The 18,597-nt window shown below is 45.2% G+C and overlaps 1 protein-coding gene across 2 annotated transcripts in view; it reads left to right on the forward strand.

Moving 5' to 3' along the window:
- schip1 (schwannomin interacting protein 1) overlaps nucleotides 1–18,597 on the forward strand; it is a 309,670-nt gene that overhangs the window by 102,714 nt on the left and 188,359 nt on the right. For both annotated transcript variants that reach the window (XM_041877825.2, XM_041877826.2), the window contains 3 exons: nucleotides 12,617–12,681; nucleotides 13,036–13,101; nucleotides 13,195–13,333. In XM_041877825.2, coding sequence (XP_041733759.1) covers nucleotides 12,617–12,681; nucleotides 13,036–13,101; nucleotides 13,195–13,333 — 270 coding nt within the window. The remainder of the gene's footprint in view (nucleotides 1–12,616; nucleotides 12,682–13,035; nucleotides 13,102–13,194; nucleotides 13,334–18,597) is intronic.

Raw genomic sequence — 18,597 nt, forward strand, 5'->3', positions numbered from 1 at the left:
CTCTATATCACTCACTTCACTCCTCCCTCCCTCTCTGCCTCACTCTACCTCACTCTATATCACTCACTTCACTCCTCCCTCCCTCTATGCCTCACTCTACCTCACTCTACATCACTCACTTCACTCCTCCCTCCCTCTATGCCTCACTCTACCTCACTCTATATCACTCACTTCACTCCTCCCTCCCTCTCTACCTCACTCTACCTCCCTATGCTCCTTATCCTTCACTCTTCCTCTCACTTCTCGCTCTCCTCTTGACCTCCCTCTTACCTCTTTTGCTCTCCCTCCTTCATTCGTTCCTTACTTGCTTCCTTCTTCCTGGCCAGAGAGGGGAAGGGAGAGTTTAGGAGGGAATGAAAGTAGTGATTAAATGGGGGGAGGAGAAGAGAGGAGAGGAGGAGAGGAGAGGAGAAGAGAGGGAAGGAGAGGAGAGGAGAGGAGAGGAGAGGAGAGAGGAGGAGAGTAGAGAGAGAGGGAGAGGAGAGGAGAGGAGAGGAGAGGAGGAGAGGAGAGGGAGAGGAGAGGAGAGAGGAGGGAGGGAGAGGAGAGGAGAGGAGAGGGAGAAGAGAAGAGAAGAGAAGAGGGAGAGGAGAGGAGAGAGGAGGAGAGGAGAGGAGAGGAGAGGAGAGGAGAGGAGGAGGAGGGAGGAGAGGAGAGGAGAGGAGGAGAGGAGAGGAGAGGAGAGGGAGAGGAGAGGAGAGGAGAGGAGGAGAGGAGCTTTCTGTCTGTGTTTTAGACAAGTTCATTAACTAACTCACAGAAGAGAGAGGTCCAGCAGGGTTGTGAACAAGGAATCTGTTATTTTGTTTTAGGGAGCGATGCAGGATATAAAGGGCTTGGTGAGTAGCATGCTGAACTGACCGCTTTGTTCGGTGCGTTAATAAACACTGAGCATACAGTGGGGGAAAAATGTATTTAGTCAGCCACCAATTGTGCAAGTTCTCCCACTTAAAAAGATGAGAGAGGCCTGTAATTTTCATCATAGGTACACGTCAACTATGACAGACAAAATGAGATTTTTTTTTCCAGAAAATCACATTGTAGGATTTTTAATGAATTTATTTGCAAATTATGGTGGAAAATAAGTATTTGGTCAATAACAAAAGTTTCTCAATACTTTGTTATATACCCTTTGTTGGCAATGACACAGGTCAAACGTTTTCTGTAAGTCTTCACAAGGTTTTCACACACTGTTGCTGGTATTTTGTCCCATTCCTCCATGCAGATCTCCTCTAGAGCAGTGATGTTTTGGGGCTGTCTCTGGGCAACACAGACTTTCAACTCCCTCCAAAGATTTTCTATGGGGTTGAGATCTGGAGACTGGCTAGGCCACTCCAGGACCTTGAAATGCTTCTTACGAAGCAACTCCTTCGTTGCCCGGGCGGTGTGTTTGGGATCATTGTCATGCTGAAAGACCCAGCCACGTTTCATCTTCAATGCCCTTGCTGATGGAAGGAGGTTTTCACTCAAAATCTCACGATACATGGCCCCATTCATTCTTTCCTTTACACGGATCAGTCGTCCTGGTCCCTTTGCAGAAAAACAGCCCCAAAGCATGATGTTTCCACCCCCATGCTTCACAGTAGGTATGGTGTTCTTTGGATGCAACTCAGCATTCTATGTCCTCCAAACACGACGAGTTGAGTTTTTACCAAAAAGTTATATTTTGGTTTCATCTGACCATATGACATTCTCCCAATCCTCTTCTGGATCATCCAAATGTACTCTAGCAAACTTCAGACGGGCCTGGACATGTACTGGCTTAAGCAGGGGGACACGTCTTGCACTGCAGGATTTGAGTCCCTGGCGGCGTAGTGTGTTACTGATGGTAGGCTTTGTTACTTTGGTCCCAGCTCTCTGCAGGTCATTCACTAGGTCCCCCCGTGTGGTTCTGGGATTTTTGCTCACTGTTCTTGTGATCATTTTGACCCCACGGGGTGAGCTCTTTCGTGGAGCCCCAGATCGAGGGAGATTATCAGTGGTCTTGTATTTCTTCCATTTCCTAATAATTGCTCCCACAGTTGATTTCTTCAAACCAAGCTGCTTACCTATCGCAGATTCAGTCTTCCCAGCCTGGTGCAGGTCTACAATTTTGTTTCTGGTGTCCTTTGACAGCTCTTTGGTCTTGGCCATAGTGGAGTTTGGAGTGTGACTGTTTGAGGTTGTGGACAGGTGTCTTTTATACTGATAACAAGTTCAAACAGGTGCCATTAATACAGGTAACGACTGGAGGACAGAGGAGCCTCTTAAAGAAGAAGTTACAGGTCTGTGAGAGCCAGAAATCATGCTTGTTTGTAGGTGACCAAATACTTATTTTCCACCATAATTTGCTAATAAAATCATTAAAAATCCTACAATGTGATTTTCTGGATTTTTTTTCTCATTTTGTCTGTCATAGTTGACGTGTACCTATGATGAAAATTACAGGCCTCTCTCATCTTTTTAAGTGGGAGAACTTGCACAATTGGTGGCTGACTAAATACTTTTTTTCCCCACTGTATAATCTCACTTCTTCTCCACTAACACATGCTCACACACACACATGCTCACACACACACATGCTCACACACACACATGCTCACACACACACATGCTCACACACACACATGCTCACACACACACACATGCTCACACACACACATGCTCACACACACACAGTGGTCAGTAGTTCCAGGGTAGGCATGAATGGAAAGCACAAAGGCAGCAATATCTTTGCTATCTGTAGGTATAGAACCGAACCTCTGAAAATCACACGTCCTTTTTGGGGTCTCACTAAGTTGTGTGTGGGGAAGGCTTTTGCTGTAGTTGGGTGTGGCGTTGACTAGGCAAAATGAGTGTTGGATAGTCAGTGTGTGTGTGTGTGTGTGTGTGTGTGTGTGTGTGTGTGTGTGTGTGTGTGTGTGTGTGTGTGTGTGTGTGTGTGTGTGTGTGTGTGTGTGCATGCATGTGTGAGAGCTGAGCTAATAGTCTGTCTGGGCTGAGAGGTGACAGGGCCATCAGTAACTCTGGGGGAAATTGAAATGATCGGCTCGTTCAGTCACACAGCAACTCCATTATTGAGCAGGAACTTTCGCAATCACACACCACCACACTCCTCCCTCCTCTTCCTCTCTATCTCTCTTTCGCTCTCTCTCACCATCCTTCACTCTCTCCGTCCCCTCGATATCTCCATCTATCTCCTTCTCCTCTCTCCCTCATTCAATCTATTCCTTCCCCTTTTCTCTTTTGTCTCAACTAGCTCTTCCTCCCCCTCTTCATTTCTCTCTCTCTCCTTTCTCTCTCTCTGTCAGAGCCCCCAGCTGACCTGATTACAGTTTTTTTTTACGATTGCTTACACACTAAAATTAAACTTTTCCCACAATTAGCAAAACCTTACACTCAAGGAGCAAAACACAAGGCTAGATTTGCACAACTGTAAGCACATTGTCAGCTTCACACTATTTGGAAAACATTACACACAGTGATTTGCAAAACACTAAACACACTTGTATACATCAGACACAGAAGTATATCATGATGTCACTTCCTTGCAATTCCAAAGCACTGACTGTCAAATTACCACACCTATGAGCCAATCTGTTAAACACAGCCATCAGGTGCACAACCACATGATTGCTAAATTGTAGACACACCAATCAGGTTTAAGCACTATAAAAATGCAGCAGGTAGGTTCACCTGCCTTCAACCAAAATGGAAGGAGTCAGAAGAAGAGTGAGGGTGAGAGGAGGAGTACACAGAGGAGGAGAAGGAGGTAGAGGAAGAGGCAGAGGCCGAGCCAGAGGTCGAGGAAGACCTGAAGCAGCAGGAGGAGAATGTGCACAAAGAAGAAGAGGACCAAACTTATCAAATGACATTCGTGCAACACTAGTGGACCATGTTGTGAACCACGGATTGACGCTGAGGGAGGCTGGACTGAGAGTTCAGCCAAATCTTAGCAGATATAGAGTGGCATCTGTCATAAGGACTTTTCGACAGGAAAACAGGTAAAAGAAGATCTGTCTACAGTTACAGTAATCAGCCGCTTATTGTATGCACCATATCAGCACTTGTGATACCCCTTACTGTGACATTGTACATAGGGGTGTAACGATTCGTTTTAACAACGATTCGATTTGTATCACGATTCGTGGTTGTCGATACGATTCAAGGACGATATTGGTTCATTTAGAACGATACGATCCGAAACGATTCATTGACTTGAAATCGATTCAGTAACCTTTTAGCCAAAAATTCAACCAGTGTGACTGAAATAAATACCTGGATACTGGACAGTGCAGGTGAAGTTTCCTAGATTCCTGTTTCTTGTAAGGACCGCAATGGTGGCTTGATAATTTCTCGCTCGTCGGCTTCTCCTCTGTCGTCCGCCATGCTATGTTTTGTTGTCTTTGCGCCTTTGCGCTGCTGCTGGCGCGGGGCGATGACGTCACGGATAGGCAGACTGAATCGAGTAATGTTTAAAGCCTTTATCATTAAAAGTGCTAAGAAAAAACATCCATATAAAGTCTGACGTGCTTAAATCCAATGGGTTATTTCCTAGTATTGATACAATCGATTTATTACATTTTAAAACGATGTTAGATTGATATATGTTGTCCAAAAGGCCAACTCGCCGAGCACAGATCGATGTAGTTGGATCATAGGAATATAAATCGATACATCAATGTAGTAGATGGATCGTTACACCCCTAATTGTACAGTAAGTTACATGTATTATTCTCTACATAGGATTGATGGTCGGGAACGACAAGGAGCAAGGGGGCCCATATTCACGCAAGAACAAGAGAGAGAGATAATACAGTTTTTCTCGATTGTTTACACACATTTTCTGAAAGCATGCCTCATATTCTCAGAACTCTACACACAAATCAAAAAACACACACACAATGGGCAAAACCCCTCAATTCTCCAGCAAAATGAAACTTTACATTCAAAACAATGTTATTTCTTATCAAAATGGTATTTTGTTTTCAAATGACACACACAAGCCATCATATGAATATACATTTATAAGAACCAGTTGAACACTGATGTGCTCAATGTAAAACACTATGATGAATGGAAAACACTTCTTCTCCATTCATCATAATGACTTAGGCCTTTTTTTGGTTCAGTGTTGCCATTACTACAGACAGTACATACATAAGTGTGTTTTAAAATATTTGAGAATATTGTTTTTATACTCAGAACACACAAATACACGGTAACAAATATATTTCATTTTTCCCACAAAAGCAATGTACACAGTGTGCATCCCATTCCCAACCAACACAAAGTTGCACATACAGTGGTCTACATACAAAACAGAAGAATTTAATGTATACAGTTACAGTAAAAAAAAAAAAATATATATATATATATATATATATGCTGCATCCTCTCTTCTGTTGCGGTCTGGCCACAGCACCTCATCCACATCACAAGCAATGTTTTCCCTGGCCAAGCAGCGGGAAAATATCGCCTAGCATGGCGATTCCAGCCATGAAAAGCATCAGCTGCTATATCTCCACATGCGCCTTCCATAGCTTGGAGAAGAGGTATACGCGTTTGTGGATTTCGGTCATACACTTTCCATCTCCAGGCAGAAAAGAATCCTCAATAGGATTGAGGAATGGAGAATATGGAGGGAGATAAACAACTAAAAAGCGTGGGTGGGCAGTGAACCAGTTACGAACCAGAGCAGCCCTGTGGAAACTTACGTTGTCCCAAATGACAACGTACCTGAGCTGCTCTGGGCCATCTACCTGATCTGGTGGAATGAGTGTGTTGTGTAGGGTGTCCAGGAATGTGATCAGATGGGCGGTGTTGTAGGGGCCAAGGGTAGCATGGTGATGGATGACGCCGTGGTGGGTAATCACTGCACACATTGTGATGTTCCCTCCGCACTGGCCAGGGACTTGAACAATGGCACGCTGGCTGATGATATTCCATCCCCTCTTTTGTCTTTTTGTGAGGTTGAATCCAACCTCATGAATGAAGATGAACTGGTGCTCCACTGCAGCCACCTCTATCTCAAGGACTCTCTGAAACACACATGACAATATCAGAAATAGACATGGAGTGGTCACTATTGTGAAGCACAATCATTATGATTACAATACTGAAATATGTATAATTTATACAGTGTTGAGAGTATGCATCAATTGTGGGATTGTATAGGACTCACTTGCACATAGTTATATCGCAATTCTTTGACTCTTTCTGAATTGCGTTCAAATGGCACCCTGTAGACCTGCTTCATCCTGAGATTATTTCTGAGCAAGACACAGTCCAGTGTTGATAAGCTTACCCTATCAATATTTTGAAATATCTCATTGTTTTCTATTATTTGTCTTTGTATTTGCTGTAATGTTATGGCGTTATTTTCTAGGACCGTGTTCATGATTTCAGTTTCCTGTTCAGGAGACAGAACACGTTCCCGACCACCTTGTGTTGGTAATCTTTCAGTTCTGCCAAACAAATAGTAAAATGCTGTAAATACAAAGTAGAAATACATTTCCCAAATACTTGAAACATACTTTATTTTTACAGTCCTACAGAACAGTCCACAGGCAATACTGTACTACTGTACTCATTGAGTACTGTATTGATATGCAGTACTGCAATTTTCTAGTGAGAGTAGATTTCTTACCTATTCTCATTTCGGAATGTCCGGATGATGGATGCTACAGTGTACCTGCTCAAATTTGGCTGTACTCTTTGCCCAGCCTCCCTCATTGTTAGACCATGGTTGACCACATGATCAACCAAAGTGGCTCGGATCTCATCAGAGATTACGGTCCTTGGCCTTCCTCGTCCTCGTCCTCGTCCTCGTCCTCGTCCTCGTCCTCGTCCTCGTCCTCGTCCTCGTCCTCCCCGTCCTCCTCCTCTTACTCTCACTCCTCTGGCTCTGCCTCTGTTCCCAATGTTGGCATCCATTGCTCCAAAACAGAAGAGCTCACCTGTTGCCCTTTTATGCTAAAGCTCTGATTGCTAATTGTAAAACTGTGTGATGGGTGTTTGCCCATGTGATGAGTCAGTGTGCATATTTGAATGGCAGTGTGTTCATTGTGAAAACAAGATAATTTCTGCATGAAAATTGTGCCAAATGCAAAGATTTGTGTGTAGTGTTTTGAAAAAAGTGTGTTGTAGAACTGCAATTTGAGTGTAAAGCAGGAATTGTGCTTGTAGTTTAGCAGAATTGGTTCAGGGGGTTGGTGCTTGAGTTACATGTTGTGGTCATTGTGTCTCAAGTACCAGTATTTGTGTGTAAACAATTGAGAAAAACTGTAAACATGGTTTTGGCCAATAATGCTATCAGGCTCAGAGAACTACAAGCCAACATTATCGGTGACCATGCCATTTTCAATAATGTCCATCAGGTCTCTCAGTCAACACTGGCACGCATCCTGAAAAGACATCAGGTTCAAATGAAACAACTTTATCGAGTGCCTTTTGAGCCGAATTCAGAGAGGGTCAAACGGCTGCGGCATGAGTATGTGGAGGTTTGTATTTTTCACTTTAGCACTGTGATGTTGCATACTGCACACATGACTTTATTACATTGACTGTATACTAGACCTATCCTGAACTACACAATCTTGTCTTTCACTGTATTTCAGAGAGTTTTGCAGATGGATGCTGAGGAAATCCTGCATGAATTCATATATATTGATGAGGCAGGGTTCAACCTCACAAAAGCAAGAAGGAGAGGCAGAAATATAATTGGCCACAGGGCTATAATCAATGTCCCAGGGCAACGTGGGGGTAACATCACCCTTTGCGCTGCCATTTCACAGCATGGGGTTCTCCTCCGTCATGCCAAAATGGGCCCTTACAATACACCTCACATTCTCGAATTTTTGGACCGATTGCACCACATCGTCACAGCAGGTAATGAAATGCACCAGATGCAATATACTGTCATCTGGGACAATGTGTCAATCCACCGCTCTGCTATGGTCCAGAACTGGTTTCAACACCATCCACAGTTGACAGTACTATACCTTCCACCATACTCTCCGTTTCTAAACCCTATCGAAGAGTTTTTCTCTGCATGGCGGTGGAAGGTTTACGATCTCCAGCCCCAGGCTCAGGTACCCCTCATTCAGGCCATGGAGGACGCCTGTGACCAAGTCGACGCCGCAGCTGTGCAAGGATGGATTCGACATTCAAGACGGTTCTTCCCGCGTTGTCTTGCTAATGAGGATATTGCTTGTGATGTTGATGAAATTCTCTGGCCAGATCCAGCTAGGCGAAGAGATAATGTATAGTATGTTTACTGTAGTATTTTCTGTACAATATTGTCCGTTTTTTTTCAGATTATTTTTTATGTTTGTTGTTGTTGTTATTTACTGTAATTGTAACCTGTACTGGATACAGTATTTTACGTTTGTCTGTTGTTTGCTGAGCTAACAGTGTTATGCACACTACTGTAGTAGCATGAAAACTGGGACATGTTTTGTTGTGATTCTCCATGTTGACATGTTGACTGATTTGGGTATATGGAGAGAAATAAATGATATTTTCCTCAGTCTGCAGCATTGGTCTTGTGTAGTGTTTGTATAGTTGCACTTTCTCTGTGTACTTCATTTACAGTAGTCTAATCACTGAGAATTAGACTTGCTAAAAGTGTTTTAGGTTAGCAACAGCAGTGTGTAACTGGTTCAAAAAGATTGAAGTCATATGAAATGTGTGTGTTTCGTATGGTAACAGAATATTGTTTTTATGAAGTCGTGTATAGTTTTGACAAAAGTGTTCCATTTAGCAAATTATCTGAAGTGTTGTGCTACTTTGGTGTAGGGTTGTGCTAATTGTGTGTAGTGTTTTGACAAACCGGGCCCTGTTTTCAAAATTGTGCTTAAACAATTGAAAAAAACTGTAAAACCTCTGTGAAAGCCTATCTGAGTGTGTTTGTGTGTGTGTGTGTGTGTGTGTGTGTGTGTGTGTGTGTGTGTGTGTGTGTGTGTGTGTGTGTGTGTGTGTGTGTGTGTGTGTGTGTGTGTGTGTGTGTGAAGGCTGTCTGTCTGGGATGGTATTAGGGGGATTGGGGGAGGCCAGGGTGACATTGATTCTAAGTGAAGAGGAGTTAGAGAGCAGGGTTTAACTGAATTTGTAATCTTGCCGGGATAGGACATTTCTCATGCATGACACCATTAGAGTTAGTGTTGGACAGTGCAGGATGACGTCACCCCTCACCAAGCAGATAGAGGAAGGTGATTGGAGGACAGCTTCAACCCCAGACCTCATAGAATCATGTGTTCAGTAATCACATACTGTACAATAAGAGTCATTACCCCTTCAGCTGAGAGAGAGACAGAGTAGAGATTGACAGAGAAGGAAAAACTGAGTCAACGAGAGAAAGTAGATTCAGAGAGAGTCAGAAAAAGAGAGAAAGTCAGAGAGAGAGAGAGAGAGAGATTAATCTAACTTCACCTTGATTTCTTCAATTAGCCCTCTTGTTTTTCCCAGCATGCAGCAGATTATACATACAGTGCATTCGGAAAGTATTCAGACCCCTTACGTTACAGCCTTATTCAAAAATGGATTAAATTGGCCTCCTGAGTGGCACAGCTGTCTAAGGCACTGCATTGCAGAGCTTGAGGCGTCACTACAGACCCGGGTTTGATCCCGGGCTGTGTCGCAGGTTGGCCCGGCGTCATCCAGGTTAGGGGAGGGTTTGGCTGGCTGGGTTGTCCTTGTCCTATTGCGCTCTAGCGACTCTTTGTGACTTCAGTCGCCAGTTGTACGGTGTTTCCTCCGACACATTGGTGCGGCTGGCTTCTGGGTTAAGCGAGCAGTGTGTCAAGATGCAGTGCGGCTTGGCGGGGTCGTGTTTCGGAGGACACATGACTCTCGACCTTCGCCTCTCCCGAGTCCGTACGGGAGTTGCAGCGATGGGACAAGACTGTAACTACCAATTGGATATCATAAAAAATGGATTAAATTACTTTTTTTCCTCATCAATCTACACACAATACCCCATAATAACAAAGTGAAAACAGGTTTATAGAAATGTTTGCAAATGTGTTAAAAATAAAAACAGAAATACCTTATTTACATAAGTATTCAGACCCTTCGCTAGGAGACTCGAAATTGAGCTCAAGTGCATCCTGTTTCCATTTATCATCCTTGATATGATTCTACAACTTGATTGGAGTCCACCTGTGGTAAATTCAATTGATTGGACATAATTTGGAAAGGCACACACCTGTCTGTATAAGGTCCCACAGTTGACAGTGCATGTCAGAGCAAAAACCAAGCCATGAGGTCGAAGGAATTGTCCGTAGAGCTCCGAGACAGGATTGTGTCGAGGCACAGATCTGGGGAAGGGTACCAAAACATTTTTGCAGCATTGAAGGTCTCCAAGAACACAGTGGTCTCCATCATTCTTAAATGGAAGAAGTTTGGAACCACCAAGACTCTTCCTAGAGCTGGCCACCCGGCCAAACTGAGCAATTAGGGGAGAAGGGCCATGGTCAGGGAGGTGACCAAGAACCCGATGGTCACTCTGACAGAGCTCAAGAGTTCCTCTGTGGAGATGGGAGAACCTTCCAGAAGGACAACCATCTCTGCAGCACTCCACCAACCAGGCCTTTATGGTAGAGTGGCCAGACGGAAGCCACTCCTCAGCAAAAGGCATATGACAGCCCGCTTGGAGTTTGCCAAAAGGCACCTAAAGGACTCTCAGACCATGAGAAACAAGATTCTCTGGTCTGATGAAACCAAGATTGAGCTCTTTGGCCGTCTGGAGGAAACCTGGCACAATCCCTATGGTGAAGCATGGTGGTGACAGCATCATGCTGTGGGATGTTTTTCAGCGACAGGGATTGGGAGACTAGTCAGGATTGAGGGAAAGATGAACGGAGCAAAGTACAGAGAGATCCTTGATGAAAACCTGCTCCAGAGCACTCAGGACCTCAGACTGGGGCGAAGATTCTCCTTCCAACAGGACAACGACCCTAAGCACACAGCCAAGACGATGCATGAGTGGCTTCGGGACAAGTCTCTGAATGTCCTTGAGTGGCCCAGCCAGAGCCCGGACTTGAACCCGATCTAACATCTCTGGAGAGACCTGAAAATAGCTATGCAGCGACGCTCCCCATCCAACCTGACAGAGCTTGAGAGGATCTGCAGAGAAGAATGGGAGAAACTCCCCAAATACAGGTGTGCCAAGCTTGTAGCGTCATACCCAAGAATACTTGAGGCTGTATTGACTGCCAAAGGTGCTTCAACAAAGTACTGAGTAAAGGGTCTGAATATTTATGTAAATGTTTTATTTGTTATTTTTTAATACATTTGTGAAAATGTCTAAAAACCTGTTTTTGCTTTGTCATTATGGGGTATTGTGTGTAGATTGATGAGGGAAAAAGTCAAGGGGTCTGAATACTTTCCGAATGCACTGTACAAACAACTTCAAGTGTGTGTGTGAGTTTGTGTGTGCTTGCGTGCGTGCGTGTGTGAGTGTTCATGTGTTTGTCTAGGGTTTTTGTGTGTTGATCTGTTTCAAAGCTAAGATGAGACAGATGCTGTATGATAAAGAGTAGAAACTGTTTGACTCAGTAGTCTACATCCCCTGTGATGGTACGGAACAGAGGAACATACTGTGTCATAGATACTTTGTGATGGAGGAGATTATGAATGCTATGATACAATTTTAAAATGCTTTGTGGGCACAAAACAGGCACGCGAATACATACAAATCAACCACTTTCATCTCATAAAATCAAATGGATTACCTACACACACACACACACACACCTCCTGCTCCACCTCCCACCCACTCTGTGCCCGGCTGTGGGCCCCTGGCTCCTCTAGAGATGATACTCCAGTTTAATTCTACTTGTAATTGAATTAGTCTGATCACTTATGCAGCGCTTATTACAGGGAATTATTCAAGCTAGAGGAGAGGGATTGGGGATTTAAAACATAATTTTATTCACCCCTCCTCAGCATTTTGACGTCAGTGAAATTGATCCATCACAGGGAAAACTTCAGGAAACCATGTTTCTGGCCACAAACCCATCCTCAGCAGTGGGAATTGGCCAGTGGGGTCCTGATCCACCATTTGGGAGACTAGAGAATATTTTCTGTTATGTGGTGTCATGAATGATAAACACTAAAGTCGACTTCCTGGAGGATCCATTTACCCCCCTCACCCCCCTTACCCCACCCAACCCCTTGTTTCCTCTGACTGCTCCATGCTGCCTCTGGGTCTCTCTCCTTCTCTCTGTTTCTGGGCCAAACACAGCTGAATGCTGACTGGTCAAATCAGCAGAGAACTTCCACAGCTAACTTTACTAACTTCACAGGGAAACATCTAACCTCTCCAAAATACTGCCTTACTACCTCCCTACAGGGGTACCAGTGCTGAACAGAGGAGATCACACTCAACACACACACACACACACACACACAGAGGCACACACACACACACACACACACACACACACAAAAGGCAGAGAAGATGAAGGAGATGAGAAAAGTGGGCTTATTTTCTGTACAGGATGTCTGTCTGAGAGATTGTTGTAATTGCTTTCTCTTTCTTTCTTTCTCTCTCTCCCCCTCTCTCTCTCTCTCTCACTCTCTCTTTTCTCTCTCTTTCTCTCTCTCTCCTTCTCTCTCTTTCACTCTCTCATAGGACGAACTGAAGAGCCTCCAGACTGGCCTGAAGCATGTCAATGATGAAAGCATTCAGCTGCAGAGGTACTGTAGGTTGGCACATACACACATACACACATACACACATGTGCGCTGTAAAAATCAATTTCCCAGAGTTAGGACCAGGGCATCTCTGTATAATTACTGATAACCCCGACACGGGCACTAGAATGATTAGAGCTCAGCTCTGTGTGCTTGTACTCTTTACACTCTCTCACCCTCCCTCTCTCTCTCTCTCTCTCTCTCTCTCTCTCTCTCTCTCTCTCTCTCTCTCTCTCTCTCTCTCTCTCTCTCCCACTCTCTCTCTCTCTCTCTCTCTCTCTCTCTCTCTCTCTCTCTCTCTCTCTCTCTCTCTCTCTCTCTCTCTCTCTCTCTCCTCCTCCTCCCTATCCCTCTCAGTCACCAGCTGACTACAGACCTTGAGAACAACTTCAACATGCCCGCACTGGAGACCAAGGTGTTGATGTGAGTTGTGTGTTTGGGGAGTCGTGTGTGTGTGTTTGTGTGTGAACGTGTGTGTGTGTGTTTCACTCTTGGCTATGTGTGTATGTTTCCTAGTATCCAGCGCGCCTGGCGTGACTTCCTCCAGAGACAGGAAGTGATGGAGAAGAGGAGCCCCTCCCCTCCCTCCCTCTCCTCCTCTGACAAGATGAGCACGTCCATCAGCATGACCACCCTATCAGATGGCATCACCCCTGTAAGTCCCACCCCTCTATCTTTTCACTGAGTACCGCTGGTGAACAGTCTATGTTATTGTGTGGTGTACACTTTACTGAGGCAAACAAATGGTGTGGGTCAGATGGAATCTACAAGATGGTGTGTTCTTTTTCAATACATTTTCAATTCTAGCCCTATTGATGTGGTGTGCCGATATATTGCATGTCTTGTCCAGCAGAGGGCGGTGTCCCTCAGCTCATTTCCCCCCTGACAGATGCAGGCTCACTCACAGGCACTTGAGAGAGGGATCAGCTGGGTAAATAATAAGATGAGCACGTCCATAGACCCTCAACTCATCCAGCTGGATGGCGAGTGAGAGAGGTACTCTTGAGTGTCAATGTATTGTCATAGTAATCTCCAAGTCACCATCCAGGTTAAGCCGCAGGTCAAGCTATGGGCTTCAAGGCGCCCACTCAATGCTGCAGAGAGAAATAGGACTGTTCTCAATGACTCACCTTGATAAATCAAGGTTAAATGGAAGACATCAACAGTGGCCTGTTACACCCACAGTGATGATTTCCAGTTAGTCTCCTCCTCTCTCCTCCTCTCACTCCCCCTCTCTCTCCTCCTCTCTATCTCCCCTCTTTCTCCTCCTCTCACTCCCCCTCTCTGTCATCCTCTCTATCTCCCCTCGCTCTCCTCCTCTCTCTCTCCCCTCTCTCTCCTCATCTCTATCTCCCCTCTCTCTCCTCCTCTCACTCCCCCTCGCTCTCCTCCTCTCTCTCTCCCCTCTCTCTCCTCATCTCTATCTACCCTCTCTCTCCTCCTCTCACTCCCCCTCGCTCTCCTCCTCTCTCTCTCCCCTCTCTCTCCTCATCTCTATCTCCCCTCTCTCTCCTCCTCTCACTCCCCCTCTCTGTCCTCCTCTCTATCCCCCTCTCTCTCCTCCTCTCTATCTCCCCTCTCTCTACTCCTCTCACTCCCCCTCTCTCACCTCCTCTCTATCCCCCTCTCTATCCTCCTCTCTATCTCCCCTCTCTCTCCCCCTCTATCTCCCATCTCTCTCCTCATCTCACTCCCCCTCTCTGTCCTCCTTTCTATCCCCCCTCTCTTTCCTCCTCTCTATCTCCCCTTTCTCTCCTCCTCTCTCTCCCCCTCTCTATCCACTCTGTCTCACCTCTCTCTCCTCCTCTCTATCTCCCCTCTCTCTCCTCCTCTCACTCCCCTCTCACTCCCCCTCTATCTCCCCATCTCTCTCCTCCTCTCACTCCCCCTCTCTGTCCCCCTCTCTCTCCTCCTCTCTATCTCCCCTCTCTCTCCTCCTCTCACTCCCCCTCTCACTCCCCCTCTATCTCCAGGCTCTCTCCTCATCTCACTCCCCCTCTCTGTCCTCCTTTCTATCCCCCCTCTCTCTCCTCTTCTATCTCCTCTCTCTCTCCTCCTCTCTATCTCCCCTCTCTCTCTCTTCTTCTCACTCCCCCTCTCTGTCCTCCTCTCTATCTCCCCTCTCTCTCCTCCTCTCACTCCTCCTCTTTGTCCTCCTCTCACTCTCCCTCTCTGTCCTCCTCTCTATCCCCCTCTCTCTCCTCCTCTCACTCCCCATCTCTGTCCTTCTCTCACTCCCCCTGTCTGTCCTCCTCTCTATCTCCCCTCTCGCTCCTCCTCTCACTCCTTCTCACTGTAGCTTCTGTGGTTAAGATGATGATGTCAGCAGATGATTGGCGCTAAGAGTGAGACAGTTGGAGGTAGACATCAATACATGGTATTAGTGTTTCACTCACACACACACACATGCACACCTGCCACACCTGTCTGTTCTGTCCTCCCCCTTACTCACACGGACACAGTATAAACGTACTTTGTGTTTAACATCCTGTGGGACCTAACAGAACTGCTGAGCTCAGTGACTCAGAGATGCTGACCCTGCTGCTGATCATCACAGAGAGAGAGAGAGAGGAGAGAGAGAGAGAGAGAGAGAGAGAGAGAGAGAGAGAGAGAGAGAGAGAGAGAGAGAGAGAGAGAGAGAGAGAGAGAGGTAAAAGAAAAGAGAGAGGGGGCCCTTTATGATCACAGATAAACTATACTGAACAAAAATATTAACACATATAAACATGTAAAATGTTGGTCCCATGTTTCATGAGCTGAAATAAAAGATCCCAGAAATGTTCCATACGCACAGAAAGCTTATTTCTCTCAAATTTTGTGCACAAATTTGTTTACATCCCTGTTAGTGAGCATTTCTCATTTGCCAAGGTAACCCATCCAACTGACAGGTGTGGCATATCAAGAAACGGATTAAACAGCATGATCATTACACAGGTGCACCTTGTACTGGGGACAATAAAAGTTTTTGTCACACAACACAATCCCACGGATGTCTCAAGTTATGAGGGAGAGTGCAATTGGCATGCTGACTGCAGGAATGTCCACCATAGCTGTTGCCAGAAAACGGAATGTTCATTTCTCTACCATAAGCCGCCTCCAACATTGTTTTAGTGAATTTGGCAATACGTCCAAACGGCCTCACAACCGCAGACAACGTGTAACCACACCAGCCCAGGACCTCCACATCCGGCTTCTTCACCAGCGGGATCATCTGAGAGTAACCACCCGGACAGCTGATGAAACTGTGGGTTAGCACAACCAAAGAATTTCTGCACAAACTGTCAGAAACCGTTTCAGGGAAGCTCAAGTGTGCTCTTCACGAATGAATCCCGGTTTCAACTGTACCGGGCAGATGGTAGACAGCGTGTATGGCGTTGTGTGGGCGAGCGGTTTGCTGATGTCAACGTTGTGAACAGAGTGCCCCATGGTTGTGGTGGAGTTATGGTATGGGCAGGCATAAGCTACGGACAATGAACACAATTGCATATTATCGATGGCAATTTGAATGCACAGAGATACCGTGACGAGATCCTGAGGCTCATGGTCGTGTTTAAAAAAAGAAAGGAATCTGTGATCTACAGATGCATATCTATAATCCCAGTCATGAGAAGTCCATAGATTAGGGCCTAATGAATTTATTTCAATTGACTTATTTCCTTATATGAACTGTAACATCTTTGAAATTGTTACATGTTGCGTTTATATTTTTGTTCAGTGTACAGTAGTGGAATGTGCTGATGTTACTACTCTAATAACTCCTTTCTCTCTCCTTTTACTATCTGTCCTCTTTTATTGTGCTGTGAGAAAGACAGGCTAACCTTTCCTCTCACATTATTTCATGGCTTTATTTTCCAGATGTATCACACTGGAATGTCACTTTTCTGTTCTATTATCTCTCCTCTCTCTCTTCCTCCTTTAACATCCCTCCTTTATGATGATGCTGTGGTGAAAGTGACAGTGCTCCCCTGTTGGAATTTCTAATTGGTCCGTTTCTGTCGACCCAGCAATATGTTCCACGTTCCCTCCAGGGCCGGTTTACACACACACACACACACACACACACACACACACACACACACACACACAGTCTTGTACAGCTAACCTTGTGGGGACACACAATTCAGTTCCATTAAAAATGCTATTTTCCCTAACCCCTAACCCTAAACCTAACCCTAACCCGTTTTCTTACCCTTACCCTTGCCCTAACCTTAACCCAAAAACCTAACCTTAACCCTAACCCTAAAACTAACCCTAGCTCCTAACCCTTAACGTAATTCTAACCCTAACACTAATTCTAACCTTAACCCTAAACCCCCTAGAAATAGCATTTGACCTTGTGGGGACTAACAAAATGTCCCCATTTGGTCAAAAAAAAATCAATTGTTTACTATTCTTGAAGGGACTTCTGGGGTGTGCCTCCTTATGTGTATGTAGTTCACTGGAATGTTCCATCTTTATCTCTTTGAGTCTGTAGAAAGTGAAAAGTTTGTGATGTACTAAAGGTTAGGGTTGTATAGTTATGTGTGTTAGAATTCGTTCAGATATACTGCAAAGGCACTATAGTGGAACTGTGAAATACCGCATTAGAAGATCTCCTACTGTATTCTGCACATTATGACCAAATAACTCCTGCAGTGTTGCCCATTTCCTTTCCAAGGCAAGAGGTAGAAATGATCGTTTTCATTAAAAGAGAACATAAGAAAACTCTGGCTTTTATGCCCCGATATCAATCAGCAGCCTTCTGTTTTAATTTTTTTATACTGCGTCAAAACACAGCCCGCCGCTGAAACACACACACACACACACACACATGCAAGCATGCATGCACACAAACATACACACAGGCTGTTTATTGGAATGGGAGATTTAGTAGTAGTCTATAGTGTTGGAGGTTTGGCTAAATGCTAGAATATTGCTAGTTAACCCCCAAAGACTTGAAAAGTTTTCAAATAGAAACATTATCATTGAATATAATAGACAGTAATCGATTCTGAAATATAATCTGAATATATGAAAAATGTGACAGAACTCTCTGTTTGTCACTTCCCACTGCCTTGGTGCTGCGCAGTGACGAGGAGCAGTTACAGTGACTGGCCACTAGAGTGAGGTGTTGCACCACAGTAACTCCTCATGCTCTGGACATAACTGATATACTGTAGAAGCTAAGTCCTCTGATAGTACGGACTAGACACTAGAGTATTACTAAGATCAGATCATAGATGATGTATTACGGACAATTTTATTAAAAACCTGCAACAAGTTTGAGTTTGTGAGTGCATACGTAATGCAGGTATGTGTAATTGGAGTAGTGAATGCTAGGTTGTGAGTGGTGTGTGTGGGCTGGTGCCTGGTGCTTGGTGGTGAAGTGCACAGGGGACATGCCAATCCATCTGCCCTGCTAAAGTACAGTGGGATTGGGCTAGAGCAGAGCATCACTGGCCCCCTTACCACCAGCTGCCATGGTTCTCCCTCTCCTTCCTGTCTGTCAGTCCCTCCTCCCCTCACTCCATCTGCTCTCTCCTCACCCTCTCTTTCCAAATTCCCACCTCTATTTCCTTTCACTCCTCATCCATATATCCTCTCTCCCTCACCCTCCCCTATTCCCCTCCTCTCTCACACCCGTTCTTTCCTCTTCTTCCAGCAGGACAGCCCACTGAAGTTCTCTCCTCCTCCGTTCTCAGTTCTCTCTTCTCTTCTGGCTCCTGCTGGATTATCTCTGTGTGACTCTCTCACACACCTGTCCTAACCAGGTCACTGCCAAACTGCAGCTGTGTGTTTGCGCACGTGTATGTGTGTGTGTGTGTGCATGCGTGCGTGCGTGCAGGTGTGTGCGGATGTTCGTGTGTGTGTGTGTGTGTGCGTGCGTGTGTGTGTGTGTGTGTGTGTGTGTGCGCATGTTCATGCATGCGTGTTTGTGTG

The sequence above is a fragment of the Coregonus clupeaformis genome, chromosome 6 (assembly GCF_020615455.1).
Source record: "Coregonus clupeaformis isolate EN_2021a chromosome 6, ASM2061545v1, whole genome shotgun sequence".
NCBI classification, from domain to species: domain Eukaryota; kingdom Metazoa; phylum Chordata; class Actinopteri; order Salmoniformes; family Salmonidae; genus Coregonus; species Coregonus clupeaformis.